Source organism: Adiantum capillus-veneris, chromosome 8 (genome assembly GCF_014529385.1).
Source record: "Adiantum capillus-veneris isolate H3 chromosome 8, ASM1452938v2, whole genome shotgun sequence".
Classification (NCBI taxonomy): Eukaryota; Viridiplantae; Streptophyta; class Polypodiopsida; order Polypodiales; family Pteridaceae; genus Adiantum; species Adiantum capillus-veneris.
Genome location: NC_140938.1, coordinates 29276852 through 29296093, shown reverse-complemented (window position 1 = coordinate 29296093; position 19242 = coordinate 29276852). Strand labels below are relative to the sequence as shown.

The window sequence follows — 19242 nt, the reverse complement described above, 5'->3', positions numbered from 1 at the left end:
AGTAAGAGCTTGTCTCCACCATTGATCAGATTTGTGTAAAGTCTAGAGCGCATTACAATGATCAGCTAGCCAAGAGTCCTGCATAAGAGAAGCATAAATATGGCAGGCAGAAATTGCACCCAAAGGAGTGTCCCATAAATTCCAATCTTGCATACGGCATCCACTGGCCAACGGTAGACTGAGGCGGAAAGCAGCCATCATATGTTGAAGCAGACTCCAAATCTGACAATAATGCAGGCCCAACCCAAAGCGTGTTGTTGCCTGAGAAAAAGTAAGCAAATTCCCAAATGAATCCACCACATCATCCATCGTGTATATGCCACGACTAGAGAGGAAGTAGGCTTGACGAGGTGACCGATCAACAACGGTAAGAGAGAACACTTGACTCCAGTGAATCCTTTCCAAACGCAACGAACTCCCATCTGTTTGCTACTTGCCATGCCAAGAGAGATGATCCGTAACAACTTTCCAAGTAGGGAGCAAGCCAAAGGTGATCAATCAACCAGGATACACACACGCGCGCGTGCGTGCGCGCGCACACACACACACACACACACACACTCACTCAGAGTATGTTTGTGAGCACCAAACATCATAGCATGTGATTGGGAAGAGAGCAAGTTAAATATGTTCATGTAACACTTAGTGTATGTGTTTTATGTAGCACAAAGAAAGAAAGAGAGAGAGAGAGAGAGAGAGAGAGAGAGAGAGAGATAGATTGTTGCTCATGAGCTTAGGACAAACTAGACTTTAGATTTCCGAGAGGAAAATACAATAACATGAAAAACAGTTATGAAGTGACAATAGGAGTGCCACAATGACGATTGAGCCAAAATGGGTAGTAGAAGTGTCGTAGTGAAAATTGAGTTCATTGAATTTAAGTTAACACTCCCACATACACCATCTATATGTGACTGAATGAAGGGTATATATGCTGATTTCCAAGGTCAAATCATTTTTGCAGATTGTTTCAATAAGAAAGAGAATTTAATGGCTCGATCGTTACCTTGCTTGGTTGTACCAGGTCAAATTGCTTTAATCTAAAAGATGCATATAAATTTTGTGAGATTGGTGTTATTTGTTGGCCATCTTATTTGCTTTGATGTTCTTGTTGCATTATAAATGTAGCCACCACTCTTGGCTTGATTCAAATAGATAAAAGGTATATCAAGATTTATTTCTTCATTGATATACTATTCTATGAAACCTTGCCCATGTGGATGTATGGTGCATCCCTTACATGAAACCTAGAGAGAGAGAGAGAGAGAGATCTCATTTTAGCCTTCCGACTGTGTACTTGATGTACACATCACACCCACAAGGGGCCATATCATAGGAACCATTCCTGCCATGGAGAAGTTGATAACACCCATCAAATTAAGCCTCGAACCCTCAACCTTGTTATATCACAAAGGTTCAACCAGCTGAGCCACTTCCACTTCATGACAAATTGAAATCATTGATACCTTCATCCTTTATCGCTCAAGTCACAGCTAATGAGCTGAAAAGCAAAGCTTCAACCACCTTCAACAATATTATAAGTATGAACTGCATTTTGGCAAATGCAAAAATCCTCCCTTTGGTGGCAACAAAATCATGGAAAGACCCATTTGTCTAAAGAGAAGGTATTTTCTTGGAAATGTATGGTTGGAGTATGATAATGTATACTTTCAAAAGCCACTTGTGTTTATTGGCATTGCCTTTTTGCAAAAACGGAGGGTGTATGCTGAAAAAGTCTCATCTCGTGTTTGCTATCTTTTGAGTGATGATGTCTCCTCCCCTCATCACTATATCACACGAGTATGGTCAAATGGGATCAATGGTGGAGGAGGAAAATGCGAGCGCGTCAATTATGGATTGTCAAATTTGAGGTTGTCCCGAATTTACTAATTGGCCCACATTTACAATATGACATATTCGAATCACCTATATTTCAACGCATGCATGATGGCATAGTGGTTAGTGCACACAGCCCATGGAGGTCAAGGGTTTGAGACATGGGGTGCGGACCGACCCGAATTTACAAGTCTACCCGAATTTACTTTTCTTCCCTAAAGGTTGTCCGAAGGACTTCTCGAAGCCAATGGAGTCTATGCATTTAACTTTCCAAATGTCTTCTCTTGGCAATTCTTTTTCGAAAGTGCGACAATATTCTTCATTTCCTTAAGGTGGTACAACACAATCTTTTGTTTTTTGTGTGCTTATCATTTAAAATCTTTTCCAAGTTTGCAAATGTTGGTTCATATTTTCTTTTGATTTTTTTAAACTACGAATTTCTCTCTATATTTTCTTTCAGCCAAACCCTCTTCTTTGTTTGGTACAATATAATAAAAAACAAGGAAATTTTTTCAGGAAACCCTTAAAATTTGAGATAGTTCACAAAATACTCCACGTTCCAAATAAATCCAAAACATTTTCGAATAAATTGCTCCAATTTTAGCATAGAATGCCTTATACAAGACTTTTCACTGATGAGCTAAGAACAGCATTTGTGTCTACTTATCTTCCTAAGAAGAGTTGCGAAAAACCAACCCAAAAAAAAGACTTTAAGAGTTTAATAATTTTGGGAAGTTTGAAAAAGTCGATTGTTCTTGAAGTTTTTACAAATTTAAATTTGAGGAGAGTTTTGAACATTTCCACAAATTTCAACGGTGATTTGGTAATTTTCGCTAAAAATAAAAGGAGCCTTTTGCGCCACTTGGATACTCCCACCCACCCCACACACACACACACACACACAAAAAACAAAAAAATAAAAATAAAAACTGAAGAATTCTTGTTGCATCTTATTCAAGTCTAGCATGTGAGATTCCTTTCCCATACACTAGGAAAACATTTTGGATGCTGTGTGTTATTAGGAATTCTACAAACTTTTCCATTTTCTTTGCTTGGGTGCAATATTTAGGGCGACATAGTTCCATTAAGCTACTCTCAAACAAACATTTACTTATCTTCCTAAGAAGAGTTGCAAAAAACCAACCCACAAAAAAAAAAAAAAGGACTTTGAGAGTTCAATATTTTTGGGAATTTTGAAAAAGTCAAGTTCTCAAATGAAATGAAGGGACTCATTTACAAACCAGGTCCATAATAAAAATGATTAAATATACAAATGTAGGCTTAACTCCCTTCTCCATGGACACCCATCCCCTCCAAGCAAACAGCCTTTAAGACCCCCCTGCTACTGCCTTGTGGACTCGCTCCTCCAGCTCCGAAATGAGCTTCAACTCCAACAAAGAGATACAATGGCATCAAGTCAGAACAAAACTATGTTGCCACGTTTCCTCGTTATTTAATGCAGAGTTTTAAGCACTAAAGGCAGGTTGTGACTTACCCTCTCAGAAGATTTAGCCCAGATGCTAACATTCTCAGAAGCTGCCTTTAGATGCACAAAATTGCGAGCACTAAGGTTGGAGGAGAAAATGGAACTCTCAGATGCTTCTGCAACCCACATGGAGTTCCTTTGATCTCGACATCTCTTCAAGAGATTGCAGTAACCAATCTTCGGCAAACCAAACACTATGTTCAATCTCTGCACAACTAAAAAGCCAGGACCTGCTGGTGTCAAAACCAACAAGAGATTGCACACTTACTATGCAACCTTCGAGTGCCCTCTCTACTGGCAGAAACGCATCACTTGAGGTTGACAAATCTATCGCCAATAAAGAGAGCATTTTTTTTGGTTCTTGCGAAAATTCTTCCTCCAGAGAACCATCAGACGCGAACAACCATTGTCTTCGATGAAAACCGCATGCATAAGGCTTGCCAACATGTATAATCAATGCTGCAACATCAAACTCACTAGCATTCAAGAAAAATAAGTTCAGTTTCCATATGCTTCACACATGTTACACTACTGCAGATGGTCAAATAGGTACGTTATGACCTTCTAAACGGGAGCGTTCCAAGCATTGACAAGGGTAGCGCCTTACGAGGAATAAATCCAGAAAACCTGCAAAAATCCTAGTAATGAATTAGCAACTAGGAAAGGTGCTCACTTGTAATGTTCCTACTTAAAGCATTGGAGCCTACACTGCTTGAGGCAGTAAGTGCCAATTTGATGCCTTGGTTGTCCGCATTTGTAATACAGCATTCCTGCTCCGAGCACCACTCCTCCCAGTAAATGGACTCAAATTCGAGACACAATATACAGCTCCTTCTTTCAAACGATCCACCTGTAAATAATCATATTGATAGATTTGCATGAATAGAATACAAAGCTCAAAAATCAACAGATGAGCTTGCCTGCTCCTCTGTCACATGCCAAACAGTCACAATCCCTCCTTTTGTACACTTGCTGCAAATTTGGGATTTGCATGCTGGGAAACAGAGACCTCTGACACTTATTTTCATGAAGGGGGCCACTTCCCTTGAATCAAGATGTACGTCTCCTAGAGCCTTGAGAATGTTCTTCTGTGCTAAAGATTGCCTAGCGGCCTGAAAAGATTGAAATATATGCAATTAATTTTCAAAACCAGAGGAGAAAGGTTGCACACAAATTTCTAAACAAAAGATTTGTACGTAAGTAAAAATATCCTAAAAGTTGGTTTAAAAAGGTCTTGTTTGTTCAGACCAGTAACCTCTCTTTTCGCTTGAAAAGCTGAAAATGCAGCATGTTGTGCAGCAGACATGTCTGCCATCAACAGCTCAGGCTCTGCTGAGCTTTCAAGAAGTTGAAATATTTTTGCCCCTTCATCTGTCTCATTCTCAGGCATAAATGGCATGCACTCTCTTTCCATTCTGATAACTGTGTCCTCTGCAACCTGAATTCTCCTGCGAAAGTGAAGTATTAGAGCTACAGCATTGTCCTCTGGCTGCTAACAGATGAAGAATGAACACATAAGCTACCTGTCCTGATATCCACGCACAGCCAAATCCTCAGCTCTGGCAGATCTTGTTATCGATCCCCCATCTGGAAGCCTGACACAATTTTCTTTCTTAAAAAAATGAAAACCCAGATGATGCCCAATTGACAGCAAAACTGAAAGAATTACTTCGTATACCTTTCATGATATAAGACAGGGTAAATTCGATGGATTCCGATTATTGTTCTTGGGACAGGCCCACCATCTGGTTTAATGCAGTGAAATGCTAAAGGCACAGGCATACCTTTGCCTGCAAAGGCAAGTGCTTGAAACATTACAAGCTGTAGCACCTTGCAAAATTTATTGCTTTGTGTGTCAGATGAAACATAAGATTGACCAAAATTTTACATTAACTTCTACTTACAAAGTCCCAATTTATCCATCCAGTGAGCTCTATATGTACCATTTATGTGCAGCACAAGCTTCATAACTTGAAATGCCTGTCACAGAAAAGCTCAATCAATGTAGAGCCAGTGCCACCAAGCCACATGTAAGTATTCAAAAACCGACCTCTAAGGGAGGCATGGGCGTAGTGCATCCTAATAATGTTGCTCCACAGACCTGGTTAGAGATTTGTTCAGTTAATGGTATCAAAGAACCAAACCTTGAAATGCTTTTTATTGAAGTTAGTTTGAGAACTGCATTCTTGTGCTTGCAAAGCATGCCTCTGCCGCCAAGCACAAGAGCTTAAACTGCAACCAAAAAGTTAACATGCACAATTCTGAATTCACGTTTATACAAAATAAGCTCAAGATAAAGTAATTGTGATAGATACTCATGGTTCAGAACCCACTTAAGATGCCTCCACACACATGCAAGGGGGCAAAAGACACCACAGGGTGTTAACCCCACAACCTTGCTAATGCTTCCTCCTTAGGAGGGCATGACTCTCAAAAAAAAGGAGACATGTTAGCAAAAACACCAATCAAGCGTGGATGGCACGATGATAAAGATCCCCAAGTGAATGGAACACCCTTATGAGCCAGGGTATGCAAAGGCAAAGCAATCTCCACAAGCAATCAAATGAACCGCCAGTAGTACAAGCACAAACCCAAAAAGCTTCAAACTTCATGCAAATTGGCCAATCCCAAATAGAAGCAACATTTGTTGGGTCCATCTGACACCTTCTGCCGAGACGTAAGTGCCCCGAAAAGTGCATCTCTAGTAGGAAGAACTCACTCTTCTTCTCGTTGATGAACAACCTGTGTTTCCACAGAGCCTCAAAAACCTATAAGAGATGTTTTTTGTGTTCCTCTTCATTCTTCAAGAATTCGATAATGTTGTCAAAGAAAGCACCCACGAACTGTCTATGCTCTCAATAAATACGGTCCATCATCCTATTGAACGTTGCAGGAGCATTTGTGAGACCAAATGGCATCACCAAATACTCATACAATCCAAAGGATGTCCTGAACACGGTCTTGTACAAATCTCCAGGAGTGATCCTGATATGATGATAGCCACTTTTCAGATCCATTCTACTAAAGCACAAAGAGCCCTGTAATCTATGGAGTATACCATCGATCGTGGATATTGGAAACCTGTTCTTGATGGTGATTTTGTTGAGAGCCTCGTAGTCAATGCACTTTCCCCAGATGGACACTTTCCCCAAGATCCATCTTTCTTCAAAACAAGCAGCACTCGTGAACAAAAAGGTAACGTACTTGGTTGAATTAGACCCTTTTCTAAAGTTGTTCTACTTGGCTCATTATTTCTTCATTCTCGGCTTTGCTTACTTTGTAAGGTAGCCAGTTTTTTTTTTCCGAGAAAAAGATCCTTTTATTAGTTAATGAAACTGCCCATTGGGCTACTGCCACCTCTACAAGAGAGGGCTACAACAATCATGATGGGGAAACTCTCCCAATGAAAAAACAGCATATGTACAATGAGGCTAAATCAAGAAATGGGAGGAGGGAAAAGCCACACAGGTGGACGGTAGTGCCATCTGAGCACACCTTGGACCATGGTGAAAAAAGGCCCAGGACGCCAGAGTCGAAGGAAAGCCTCTCTACGCTCCCGCATGCGTTCGGAACAGCCCTGGAGTCTCTCGAACTGTCCTTTGAGAGTATGGATCAGCTCTAGCCAAAGATCCCGAACAGTCTCTTCTGGTGGTACAGGGCGAGCCTCGAAGATGCGGAAGCAGCGGGCCCCCCAGATGAACCAGAGTGTCAGGCCGCTGATGAGCTCCCAACACTCCTCTCTCTCACTGCACCACTCCTGTGGAGTAAGCTCTATAGCAGGCTGGAGTGTAGGTCGACCCCCCTGTATCACTATCATCCTGCTGGTGGAGGATAGCTCAAGCTGAAGTGTCTGGCCCGTGAGAGTGGACCAAGCAGCTGCCCTCAAAGTGTACTGCCGAGCTGTGGAAAGAGTTAGCATTAGCCGAAGAACACGAAGCCACACCTGTCGTGCCAAAGGACAGTCCTAAAGACAGTGACGCTGACTCTCCACAAGATGGTCACAAGCTGCACATGCGGCCGAGAGACCACTATGTGCAAGCCAGCTCCCAACTGCTGTAGCTCGGTGTGCAACCAGCCACTGGAACAAAGTGACTCGCCTCGGCTGTCTGAAGTCCCACAACCTTTCCCAAAAAGCTGCCAAGAACTCAAATGTGAGACCCTCCTCCTGCCAATGAGGTGTTGCAGCAAGACGAGCCTCTCTCTACGCTGCCAGTATGTGACGTCTCAGTCGAATAGTGTACTAAAAGAAAGGGACACCTGGATGGTCTGTTGAGGAGCAAGGGTCTCTCCAAAGCCACTCTCCAGGATCCCAATGTACTCGTGCCAGTGGACAGCTCTCCCAAGCCCACAGTCTCCAATGGCCAGTCTCAAGAGCTGATGGGTCGGGATCTATTACACAAGTCCTCCGACAGATGCCCACCACTCGGATCCTTTGAAAACAGCACTCTGCCACCTGTGGGGCCTCTACTACAACTCGGTGTAAGCGTCCCTCACCCTATAGCTCGAAAAACAGGGAGGGTAAAGTCTCTAAGCAAGCCCCAACTGAGATGAGAACCTCCAGTCACGTGAAGGCCCCCATCCATATGGGCGCTGCTGACTCGAGAGGTGTGAACCACTCAGCTGGTACTGCCTCTGAGATGTCCTGACACATGCTCTGCACCCCTCTCATGCTCTGTAGCTGAATGCCTTGAAGCTCCTCTGACAAGCATGAAAATTGTAGCCAGTCACCTAAAGTGCGTGCTGAACCCTCTGCCGTGGGACCCCAGGAAACATGAGGCCGACTACCAACCAAGTGGCCTCTCTGAGTGCTAACCATGGGGTTCCAGACAAGGGGCTGTCTCAGGCGCTCCTCCGTGCAAGTAGGTTGACGCTGCTCCAGGCCTCTCCGCAATTGCTCCCAAGATCGGAGCAGACTCACAGCGAAGCGGTCCTCTAGTCTCTTGCTCAAGCCAACTCTGCGCATCTCTGTGAAAATCCATCTAGTCGAGTGTTGCCAGGGGCCTCCAGCCGGAGGCACCCTAGCACTAAGCCGCTGAAGCAAGAACTCCTTCCAGGGCTCCTCTCTTGGAAGAAGTCCTCTGACGATAAACTTCCCAAGGGCTCTGCTCTGCTGTGCTGGGTCTATGATCCCCAATCCTCCCTGAGAACAAGGAAGACTAATGACCTGCCATGCCACTTTGGCCCGGGCTATCTGAGTATCACGCCCTGACCAAAGGAAGTTCCTGATCAGCCTCTCTACCTGGCTGCTACATATCAGCTCTTTGACACAATTTACATGTCTTACACCAATTGTGTACATCACGATTGAGACTAGGCCATACAAAACTAGCCTGCAAGATTTTCTTGCTTGTTATATCTAGGGCAAAGTGATCGCCACAAACACCATAATGACAGTTGGCAATTATCCCAGTAATTTCATTAGAGAGAGGAACCTTCATGAGTACTTGGTCCTTACCCTTACAGTACAGACCGTCATTGATAAGTCGATACCTTGTGGCCTTCCTGGTGAGCCATTACTTTTTCCCTTTTGTCAGTTCTGGTGGACATTCCCCTATTTCCAAGAAATGCATTATGTCGGGTAAGGCGTCACTACCTTGAAATAGAGGGAGCTTTAGCTTTATAGCCCCAACAAAGCTGACACACCTCTGATCCAAGCATTTGAGAAGCCCATTCTGCGTAAAATGCCCTCCAAAAAGTCCCAGTCAACTCTGTCGTAGGCCTTCTCAAAATCGAGAAGAATTATCACCAGATCCTCACCACGAAGCCGTGCGAGGGCAGAAGCCTCCTAAAAAGTAAAGATGTTGTCAAGAATACTACGCTCCTTGACAAAACCTGTTTGTGTCCCATGTATAATGCTCTCTAGAAGTGACTGAATCCTCAAACTCAGAGCCTTGGCAAGAATTTTTTAGGCTGAGTTGAGGATGGTGATGGAGCGCCACTCTCGAATCTCATCCAAGGAGCCACCCTCCTTGGGAATGAGGTAAATCAGGCCCTCACTCATGCTGTCAGGCATCTCTCCTGTGTGCAGGATGAACTGAAAAGCACTGAAGAGATCTAAGCCAAGCAAGTCCCAATACTCGAAGAAAAAGCTGGGAGTCAAGCCATCCTCACCTGGACAGCTACCACAGGGGAGTGCTCTAAGAGCCGTGTGTAGCTCCTCTAGCTCAAGAGGTAACTCAAGCCTCTGGCGCATCTCCTCAGTCACAAGACAAGGCATCTGTGCCCACACCTGCTCTCTGCATGCATCCTGACGCTCTGACTGAGGCTCTACAGACAGTAGATCACGGTAGAAGTCAATAGCAACTGCACGCATGTCCTCCGGCTCTAAAGCAATTGACCCGTCGAGCCTCCTCAACTAACTGACCTTGGCATGCGTATGCCGGGGTCCCACTGCCTTAAAGAAAGCGCATGTCACTCTGTCACCCACCTCGGTCCACTGAGATGCATGTCAATGGAAAGCAAACTCATGGCACCTCTCCTCTGTGCTGGCAAACTCTTGGCAAGCCTGCTGTAACTGCTCCTCCAACCAAGGATTGTCTGGATGCTGCTAATGCATTCTCTGCAAGGAAGCAACGCCCCGTTGTAGACGCTGCTGCTCCTCTCTCGTTGTAGCCAGGCGAGCCAAAGACTCGTGAAGAAAGAATTGACTAAGCTGAGCAAGTCCTAAGGCCACTCTGTCAACAGGAGAATCCAGCATGTTTAAGCTCTCTATTCAAAGAGCCTCCACTCGCTCTCTGAGCGCAAAGTCCAGCAAGACCCTCTCAGGGATGCGTAGCATCGTGCTCCCCCTCCTCTGCCTATCAGTCACTGCGAGGATCACTGGTGCATGGTCCGAAAAGGAAGTCCCTGCCAGAATGTCAATTGTCCCAGCCAAATCACAGAAGTGGTCACTAGTGTAGAAGCGATCTATCCGAGATAGATTCACGCCTCCCACTCTTGAATGGCCACAAAGCTAGAATGTTGCCACACATCTTGAACCCGCAGTCATACAAAACCTCTCCCAAGCTGCCAGCTCAACTCCATGCACAGTAGTATGGCTACCACCAATCTTGTCAGAGGGGTCCTCCAACATGTTGAAGTTACCCCCTATGCACCATTGCTCTGCATGCACCAGAGACTCAACAATCTGAGACCAAAACTCTGCACGTGCACTCGCCACATTGGGTGCATAGATGTTCAGGAAGCCCACAAGACAACCCTGAACCTGCATAGTGATCCATTGAGCCCTGCCTGGCACAATAATCCCTCTGCCCACAATGACTTGCAGCAAAGAATCCGCAATAGTCATACATACCCCGCCCTGGATGCCTCCAGGTCCAAATGTAGCTGACCAAAAAGTCTCATATCGTCCACGCAAGAGCTGACCACAACGTCTAATGTGGCTCTCACACAGATGATGCTCCTGTAGCATAAGAGGGTCAATCTCTCCTCCCACAAGACATCGCTGAAGCTCCTCACGTAGCCGGCCTCTCTGACGCTAAAACTGGGGCCCACCTAATCCCTGTACGTTCCATGAGATGATCCTCATGGGGAGCGAGAGAGAACTGATGCTGCAGCAACAGCTAACCGTGCTATCTTCGAGGCAGGCTTGGACGGGGAGTAATCCGCATCCGAGCGTCCTCGAGATAGGCATGACTGCAAAGAGTGCCTAGCCCAAGCCCAAGTAGACCGAGCCGTGCGTAAAGCAACCTCCTCTGTCCATGAGTCCTCATGTATGTGTACATAGCATGGCGGGCTCTGCGTGTCAGCAAAGAAATGAACCACAATGTGTCTACATCCTACTGCGTCTGGAGGTGTCACAAAAAACTTCGCCAATGGCCAAAGAGTCTGAAGCAAGTCTGTAACCCCTAGGGTCTCCCATGTGATGAGAGAACTCTAGGGCCTGTGCTTGCAGCCACTCCAACATTGAGTATATAGTCCACTCAGCACGGTCCCTGCCACATAGGGGGAAAAGAGAAGCCAACCACTGAGTCCAAGTCCTCTATCCCCCTAGCTGCAAGGAGCAATACATGAACTTTGAAGCAGGCTGCCTCAAGGTCTGGTGAGGGGCCGCCGAGAAACCTTGTAAAAACATAGGCAAAGAAATCCCAACGATGACGAATGTCGAAGCTCGTCAGACCACGAGGAACTGTTGCAAAGGGAGACGTCTGTACGAGAAGAGGGGGTCGCAAGAAAGGCTGTCCCTCTCTCGCCAAGCGACTCGTGACAAAAGCGCTGCCAAGAGATCTCCTAGCAGCCGAGGAAGGCCCTGCCTCCTGGGACGGCTGCGGGAGGAGATGGGGGAGAGGGGGGGAGAGGGGGAGCGGCAGAGGGAGGAGGACGAGATGGGAGGGCAGAGGGAGAAGGAGGACGGGGGGAGGAGGGGGGAGGAGGGGCTGTCGAGGGTAGGCTGGAGCAGGGACCTCGTCCTGCTGAAGAGGGTCAAATCAGTTCCCCGTGGGAACCCACTGTTGCTGGGCAGAAGCCTGGGGCCCACTCTGAGTGCCAAGCTGGCGCGGCGGCCCCTGGTGATGTCGTCCATGAACCTGTTGCCAGTCCTCCTCCGCTTGAGCCCCAGGCTCGGAGGGTGGCTCTGCCTGCGTACTTTGTGACTTTGACTGCTGCCGCTGGCCAGCCCTTGGGGGGGGGCTCGAACTGGGCCTGTGGTGTAGGTCGAGGTCTCCTCCGTGGACAGGCCTTCGCAAAATGGCCCATCTAATTCGGGAGGCCCGAATACTCCACGCTTTGTCGGAACCAACCTCCACTCACCCGAGGAAGAAGGATGACCTTCGAGAGAGTGTGAGTGTCCCTAACCAGAACACATATTGAGGGGATGCCGACCGCCTTGGCAGCTACCGAGGCTGCTATGCGAGGTGTCTCCAGGACATTTTCAATCTCTGAGCCTATCCTAGACAAAAGTGGTAAGTACTCCCTCCTCAAACCAAGAAAGCAGACGGAGATGGAAAGGTCTGCCTCCTCTACCAAAACATCTGTAGCTCGGTCAAAACCACGCCTCCACTATCGAAAGTGGGCTCGAACTGCTCGGATGGCCAGGGGGCTCATCGCGATGACCTTGGACGCCATCTCGGAAGTCTCGAACTCTATCTGATAGTAGCCACGTTCGAGAAACTGAAAATCCAAGATCTTGCCCACCTCTCGAGAAGGCGGGCCTAGAGAAGATCACACAGCTCTCCTCTGATGGGTCTGGTGCCGAGAATCTTGCAGATGATGGAAGTCGCCTGAAGAAGTTCCACCTCTACAGCTAGGCTCGCTTGCTCTGTCGGTGAGAAAGCAAGTCGAATGGTGGCTCAGCGGGGTCGAGCGAGGGGACTTCATTGGAGTCTCTCTGCGGCGGAGCTTGAGCCTCCATCTGTGTCTGCTGCTGTGAAGAAAGGGCGAAGAATCGTTGAAGAGTGGTGGTCTTCTACGCCCGAGTACGTCGAAGAGATGACGACTTCAGCCGAGCAGAAAACAGGGGTGGAGAGAGGCGATGCGGATAGAGCAAGATTGTGAGGCGGGGCTGGCGGGCTGCGCGCTGGTGATGAATGCGGGCAGCGGGCAGGGCAGGACAGGTCAGCGCGAACCAATTGGGGGGGGGAGAGCGATGGCGAGAGGGAAGGGGGGACAGTACGTGCGCAAGGGGAGAGGGCGAGGGCAACGGCGAGCCTTTCGATGCTGTTGTGCCTGTAAGGTAGCCAGTTCGGCGGCATATTCCCATAAACCAATTCAATTGCATGATGCTCAGGTCTCTCGGGAGGTAGTTCCCCAAGTTAACCCTCAGAGAAACAATCGTCTTGAGCTTTCAAAAAGTTTTGGAGTTCTGATACTCAAGAGGCATGATATAGAAATCATCATGCCGTAAATACCCTAACAATGCACCCGACAATTGCCAAAAGTGTAATAGCAACGTCACACTTGGGTGCTACTAGATTTGCATCCATCCGTGGCACCATTTCTTCAAGCGTTATTCCAAGTCGAGCCGTCGATTCCGATGAAATGAAGTTTTTCTTTTAATTGAAGAAAACAATAATCAAATCAAAAAAAGAAAAGATATGTTACAAAGAGAGTGAAATGAAGTTGGCCTTGGCTCCTCCATCAAAAAATATCAAGACCTCCTGATCTCATGCCTTGCCTCACTCTGCTGAGCTCGGTACTCCCATCCCCATGGTCTAAGGTCAAAGCCAGAACAAGTCCTACCTTTGTCTTTGCTTTCCCTTGCTAGCTCCTCTTGCCCGTTTGGACCTCTTTGGTTTATCCTCTGCTTTTTCCTTTGATTCTTTCTTAGGACATTTAGCTAAGATGTACCCAGCTTCTCCACAACCGTAGCACTTGCCCTCTTTGTAGTATTCTAAACGTTGTTCTGCTGTCAATTTAGGCCCTGTCAAATTCTTCTTTTGCTGCATCTTGCCCTTCTTCTTCTCCTTAGTAAATTCCTTCTCAAAGACTTGGACATTGGCTCGTATGTCACATGCTTCAAGGAGCCTGAGTGCATGGAGAAACTTACCATAGCATGTTCCATGAGCTACTGAATTCTCTTAGACTTCTGTTCCAAAAAATATCACCGGATCTCTTTCGGTAATCCGCAACAACACCGCTCCACTTGCTCCAAAAAAGAAACCTTCGAAAAAGAAGCATCCGGTAAAAAGGTTCCCAAGAACGTTGGTTGTAAGTGGTTAAGGTAATCATCTTTCCACTTCCTCACACGGTTCACAACTGTGATCACATACGCCTCGTATTGTTGCGTCAACCACACTGAAGAAAACAATTTCTTGAATTTCACCCACTTCATCCGTGCTTTGCTATAACAAAGAGTCGACCACCACGTGAGAGCATTCCCCTTCTAAAAAGATGTTGCCTTTTGCACTTTAGAGGCTTCCGAGAAGTTGCCTCCAGAGAAAGGTAGAGGCGGAGTTGGATCCGAATTATGTGAAGTATCTGAAGGGTCATCCGATTGCTAAGGTTTACAATAGAGGGAAAAAGGCTGTCCACACTTCGACCAAGGCAATGAAGACCAAGATACAAAGAAGCAAAAGCTTTATTCACATGAAGAGTTTGATGAAGCTCTTGAGAAGAAAGTCAGCAAGTAGATGAAAGCTAAAAAACACTCTTGGAAGGGCAGGAAGACAAAGGATCGTGCCGGCCATTTGGGTTGGAAACTTCGAAATCTAATTTCAAGGATACAAGAGGATCAAAGAAGCTTGCTTCGTCTTCTTCCAGTTCCAACGAGGATGAGAAGAGACGGTCAAAGCGAAAAAAGCAAGCCTAGAAAGCACAAAAAGCAATCTAGCAATTCGAAGGAGGAAACCTCTTCCACCTCTAACAGTGGAGACAGTGATACCCGAACTTTTGGTACGCTTTATGGTAAGAAGAAGAATCACCTGTTACGAGCCACTAGTATAGCAACTTGGAAAAAAAAAAGGGGACAAAGAAGTTCAAGGATGGGGGCCAAGCGGTAAAGTTGAATACTTTTTCGTCTACAAAGATATCCATCAACCTCTCTCTTTCCTACAACAGTTTAGTAACTAACAAGGGGCCTGGCACAAGTGTCCACTTGAATCTGTAGCTTATATTCAGATCTGTCGAAATCCTCTGTTGAAGGTCTACCATGGTCCTCTCCTGACTCATCAAAAGAAGGCTTTCCCTCGTTTGAATCTCCGTTGGTACTCTCCATTTACCCATTGGGATTCAAGTGCTCTTCATCCTCACGCAAAGTTGTAGCAGGTCGGATGTGTTCATCTCTATCAAATTCACTCTTGAAACGCATGTGTACTGCAAGATATCAAATCGGATCCTCCGTAGGAAAAGAAACGTCTAAGCTCTAATATCACTATAACATGCTTCGACACCCATGCGAGAAATCAATAGCGAAACACGAACAAAAACTGCAACAAATTGAACTAAATAGAGAGAGGGAGAGAAAAGTTGACACGAAGCGGTGGAGTTCTGCTTCCAGTCCGGCACCCCTTTAAATACTTCTTTCTTGATTAATGATCACGGAGTACAACTGCCGGGAGGCGTGCTCTGCAATCGCTTCCAAGCTGATCTAATAGAGTGCCACTTATAGGCTACAAGGGGCCATGAAACTGGGCACCCCAGATTTGCTTTTCATCTACTAAAAACAAGCCTTCAAAAGGCTCACACAAGTTCCCGTGTTGGCGGTTGTACACAATGCCGCATGGTAGTCCACAAATCACAGTGTGTTTTACGGGCAGCGGGGCCACATCAACAGTTAATGGGCATGCCACGTCATCACACTTGTGACACTCTGACAAAGATCAAATAAGAAGGAATGAGTAATTTATCAATGTAGAGATTATAGACATAGATACAACAGGGACGCACTCACCTTTGAGTTTAACATCAATGACAAAACACTTGACCCGATTCTTCAACTATTTCCTAGCCCGAGAATCCGCCATGACACTGCTCTTGGGGTGCCAAGGCATCCTCAACAGAACATCACACCCCTCAAGAGTCAAAAGGCATGATATGAAAATCCTTCCAACATACCCTTGAACATGCCTCTTTGAATCCCATTAAAGTCTTCGATGACTCTCCTTGAAGTAATAAGGTTGACCACCACTTTAGAGCATTTCCTTTGAGAAAGAAAGATACTTTTTTTAACTTTCGAGACTTCGGTCAAGTTGCCTCCTGAGAAAGCGGTATCAAACTCCTAGATAAAAGCAAGTGCTTATTCTCATCTTGAGGCCTTGTAATCCTTCCAACCCTCCATGTTCAATCGATCATGAGCATTAGGTCGTAGAAGGGCGTTCCAAAAGTCGTGCCGAAGGTTAGAGACATCCCTCCTATATATTTGCCATAGATCCCATCTTGGTCGAATTCCATGAGTGTATCCTTGCATGCAATGCATCGTGTCGTACATCTATCCGAAAAAGCTAGGCATCCCTACTCCATACAAGCCAAAGCCACCCACTGCATAATACATATGGTCCCAAACCTACTGCTTCATGGGGACCGAATCCCGCTAGACATACCAAAGTGACTCTTGGCCAACACATCAAAAAATTTCAAATTCTTGTCCAAAAAGCTTTGGTCGGTTACAGCTATTCTTGTGAGCCCACTCACATAAGATCGAAGTACAATAGGCACCCAAGCCTCTATATTTTAGGCAATTGGCCTAGAAGCACTTGAAAATCATCCCATATCTACAATCGTGCCCATAAATCATCTACTAATCACAGAACTGGTCCCCCAAAAGCTCTCTCATGTAGAAATATGCCACATCAGCGATTTTCGTGCATTGCCACATTGGCAGGCCTTATGGACCCCTGGAATTTGCAGAATGAAATCCAAGTCATGATGATAGGTCTCCAACTCATTGCTCCAATCCTCTAGACTCTAGCTCTGCTCCCTCGGCTATGGTTATGCCAAATCCTCATATTGTGAAAAGAGAGGTGCCCCCATCACATCAAATCAGCAGAGCACTATGCCATCTCTCTCTTCTCCTCTTGCTCTCCCTCGTGCTCCTCTTGCACCACACCTTGTGTTGCATTTTGACAACCCAACCGATACTCTTGATACTTTACAATCACAATTAAGCTGACAAACAGCATCAGTCCGCACCATTAAGGCAAACCAAGATGGACAATTTGCCACCAACCAATTGAAATTCGGTCCCCTCCCCTCCTCTTTACTAAAAAAAGGGTGTACAAGCACTGAACTCGCAACCTCCCCACGACCACCCAAGAATAGGCAATCCCTTAACCAAGGTACCCAAACAATTAGCTTGTCAAGGGAAGCAATAAGAAACAATGTTATTACTCTTGTTGAGCACATTAGATTACTTGATTGGAAGAGAAAATCTCCATGGATGGATTCACCTTCAAGTTGTAATCACTTCCGACGCGTGATCGACAGAAAGATAGAATCTACACACTAGGCAACACGTTTAGTACTTCAAAACAACTTAAATAACAAAGAGAGAGAGAAAGATGACACGGCACGGCGGAGCCAAGACGCGTTGGCCCCAAAAGACCGGTGTCCCTTTCGGTATTTCTTTATTATTGCTTCAAGATCGTACAACTCCCGATGGGTCGAGCGCTTCTAATTCTGGGTCCAGATGCTTCATAGACTGGCCCATGGGGCACTTATATAGAATACAAGGGATGCTAAAACAGAGCCCCAAAAAGCTCCTACTCTAAAAGCGTATGCTCCAATAGGCTGGCGCTAAAAACTGCTCAAATCAGCCAGCTAAAAATGCGGAAATCCGTACAATTGTGCACATGTCAGTTCAACGCAAATTGCAGAATTCCGTACAACAAGCAACATAATTGGTGGGGGTTTGTACAGTATGTCATGTGGCAGCCTTTGCACAACTTTTATCTTTAGATCCCTTATAATTTGCTTAGGCCCACTCAATGGACCTTTATAAGTTGGTAAAACTGCAGTTGTTCTTATTTTGTTGCCTTTTTAAATAACTTATGCCCTCGGCAGGAATTATAAGTTTGTGCTTCTTCTTTCTTTTTAGGCACCTCGGCCGGATTCTGCAAAATTCAATCAAGTTTAGCTCCAAACCGGAAAGTCACTCAAATGTTCTAATGCTATGCAGGTGATCACAAATGCAAACACCACTTAGGGAGAATTGTACACATTATAGAGGATTCTGGCTTTGATCAAGAGATTGGCATGGACCACCTTTCTAGGGAGAGTGAGTATGTGATTGATCAAACGTACGCATGGATCATATGCGTCTATGACCTCGATGCAGAAACCCTAACGCTAAAACCCATTACATACCGCCTTCTAAAAGCAAAGCAATCATCCTTGATTGCAAGATCTAAGAAAATATGCAAACTTTCAATATTTACGAGGCAAGAATGCACGCTAATGCAATGCTTTCAATAGTCATATAGAAAATAAGCTAGCAACAAACACCTCGATTGCGTTCAAAAATCACATGGCCAATTTAAGCACATCATACTCCCAAAAATTAAAATTATGTCACGGGTGTACACCATTGCAATGCATATAAAATGACATCGAATCTCATCATTGGGAAAGTTCCCAAATGATGTCTCTTTGAATGCGATCGTTCGTCCAAAGTCTATGGAGAGTCACATGAAGTGACATCTACTTCATGATATGATGGAAGCATGCCATTAGTCATACCATGTCAAGATCTGTACATTCAGAACTCAAGGCATATCGTCATGGTCTGTTAGTTCTTCAGAATTCATCCATGGCGCATCCATTGGTGGATAGTTCGTGAACTTCACCAGAAATCTTTGTGTTGTTTGTCCTCGAGCGGTGCAGTTATGAGCCAATATCTGTTCTGGAATTAAAATCTCTTCAAGTTCCTCTACCTCTAGTTGAGCGTCATTTGAAGGCTCAATCGATAAATCTCCTTTGAATGGCTTGGATTTTCCAATGAGAAGGTAAGTCGAGGTGGAAGGAAACATCATTAATGCACTCGATGACCTCGATGGGCCAAAATATCTTTGATTGAGCTTGGGGTACTGAGCTTGGGGTACAACGTTTCTTTGCCTTTCTTTTTCCTTAGTCTTGCCTTCTAAAATCGAAGTAAGACCCAATCACCAACTTTGATATCGAGTTACTTCCTATGTTTGTCAGCAACGCGCTTTTGCTTGTCATGAGACCTTTGTAAAGCTTCTTTCACTTTTGTGTATAAAAGATCCAAGTCCTGTACAAATTTGTCAGCCTCGAAAATCTTATCCTTTGTAAGCAAAATTGGTGGAACTTTATGAGTTCCCTCAATGATCTCGAAGGGTGCCTTTCCCGTTAAAGAGTGTGGTGTTGTCGTAAGAAAATTCCATGAGTGGTATGTATTTCTCCCATAAGTTCTGATGGTCCAAGACATAGGTCTTGAGAAGATCAAGTATAGTGGAGTTTGCATTTTCTGGTTGGCCATTTGTATGTGGATAAAATGATGACGAGAACTTCAATGTAGTGTTGATGTTATC

The 19242-nt window shown here is 45.4% G+C and overlaps 1 protein-coding gene across 2 annotated transcripts in view; it reads right to left on the bottom strand.

Annotated features, from left to right (window-relative positions):
* Nucleotides 1-2878: 2878 nt before the first annotated feature.
* The window catches only part of LOC147451874 (protein BREAST CANCER SUSCEPTIBILITY 2 homolog B-like), a 66882-nt gene continuing 50518 nt past the window's right edge, over nucleotides 2879-19242 (bottom strand). Inside the window, exons 11-21 of one of the 2 annotated variants that reach the window (XM_086517758.1) lie at nucleotides 5373-5423; nucleotides 5227-5302; nucleotides 5001-5112; nucleotides 4846-4917; nucleotides 4578-4770; nucleotides 4243-4434; nucleotides 4030-4172; nucleotides 3884-3949; nucleotides 3591-3798; nucleotides 3332-3499; nucleotides 2879-3218 (exon numbers count right to left, since the gene is read on the bottom strand). In XM_086517758.1, coding sequence (XP_086373884.1) covers nucleotides 3165-3218; nucleotides 3332-3499; nucleotides 3591-3798; nucleotides 3884-3949; nucleotides 4030-4172; nucleotides 4243-4434; nucleotides 4578-4770; nucleotides 4846-4917; nucleotides 5001-5112; nucleotides 5227-5302; nucleotides 5373-5423 — 1335 coding nt within the window. In that variant the 3' untranslated portion in view covers nucleotides 2879-3164. The remainder of the gene's footprint in view (nucleotides 3219-3331; nucleotides 3500-3590; nucleotides 3799-3883; nucleotides 3950-4029; nucleotides 4173-4242; nucleotides 4435-4577; nucleotides 4771-4845; nucleotides 4918-5000; nucleotides 5113-5226; nucleotides 5303-5372; nucleotides 5424-19242) is intronic. The other variant, XM_086517759.1, reaches the window with a different exon arrangement.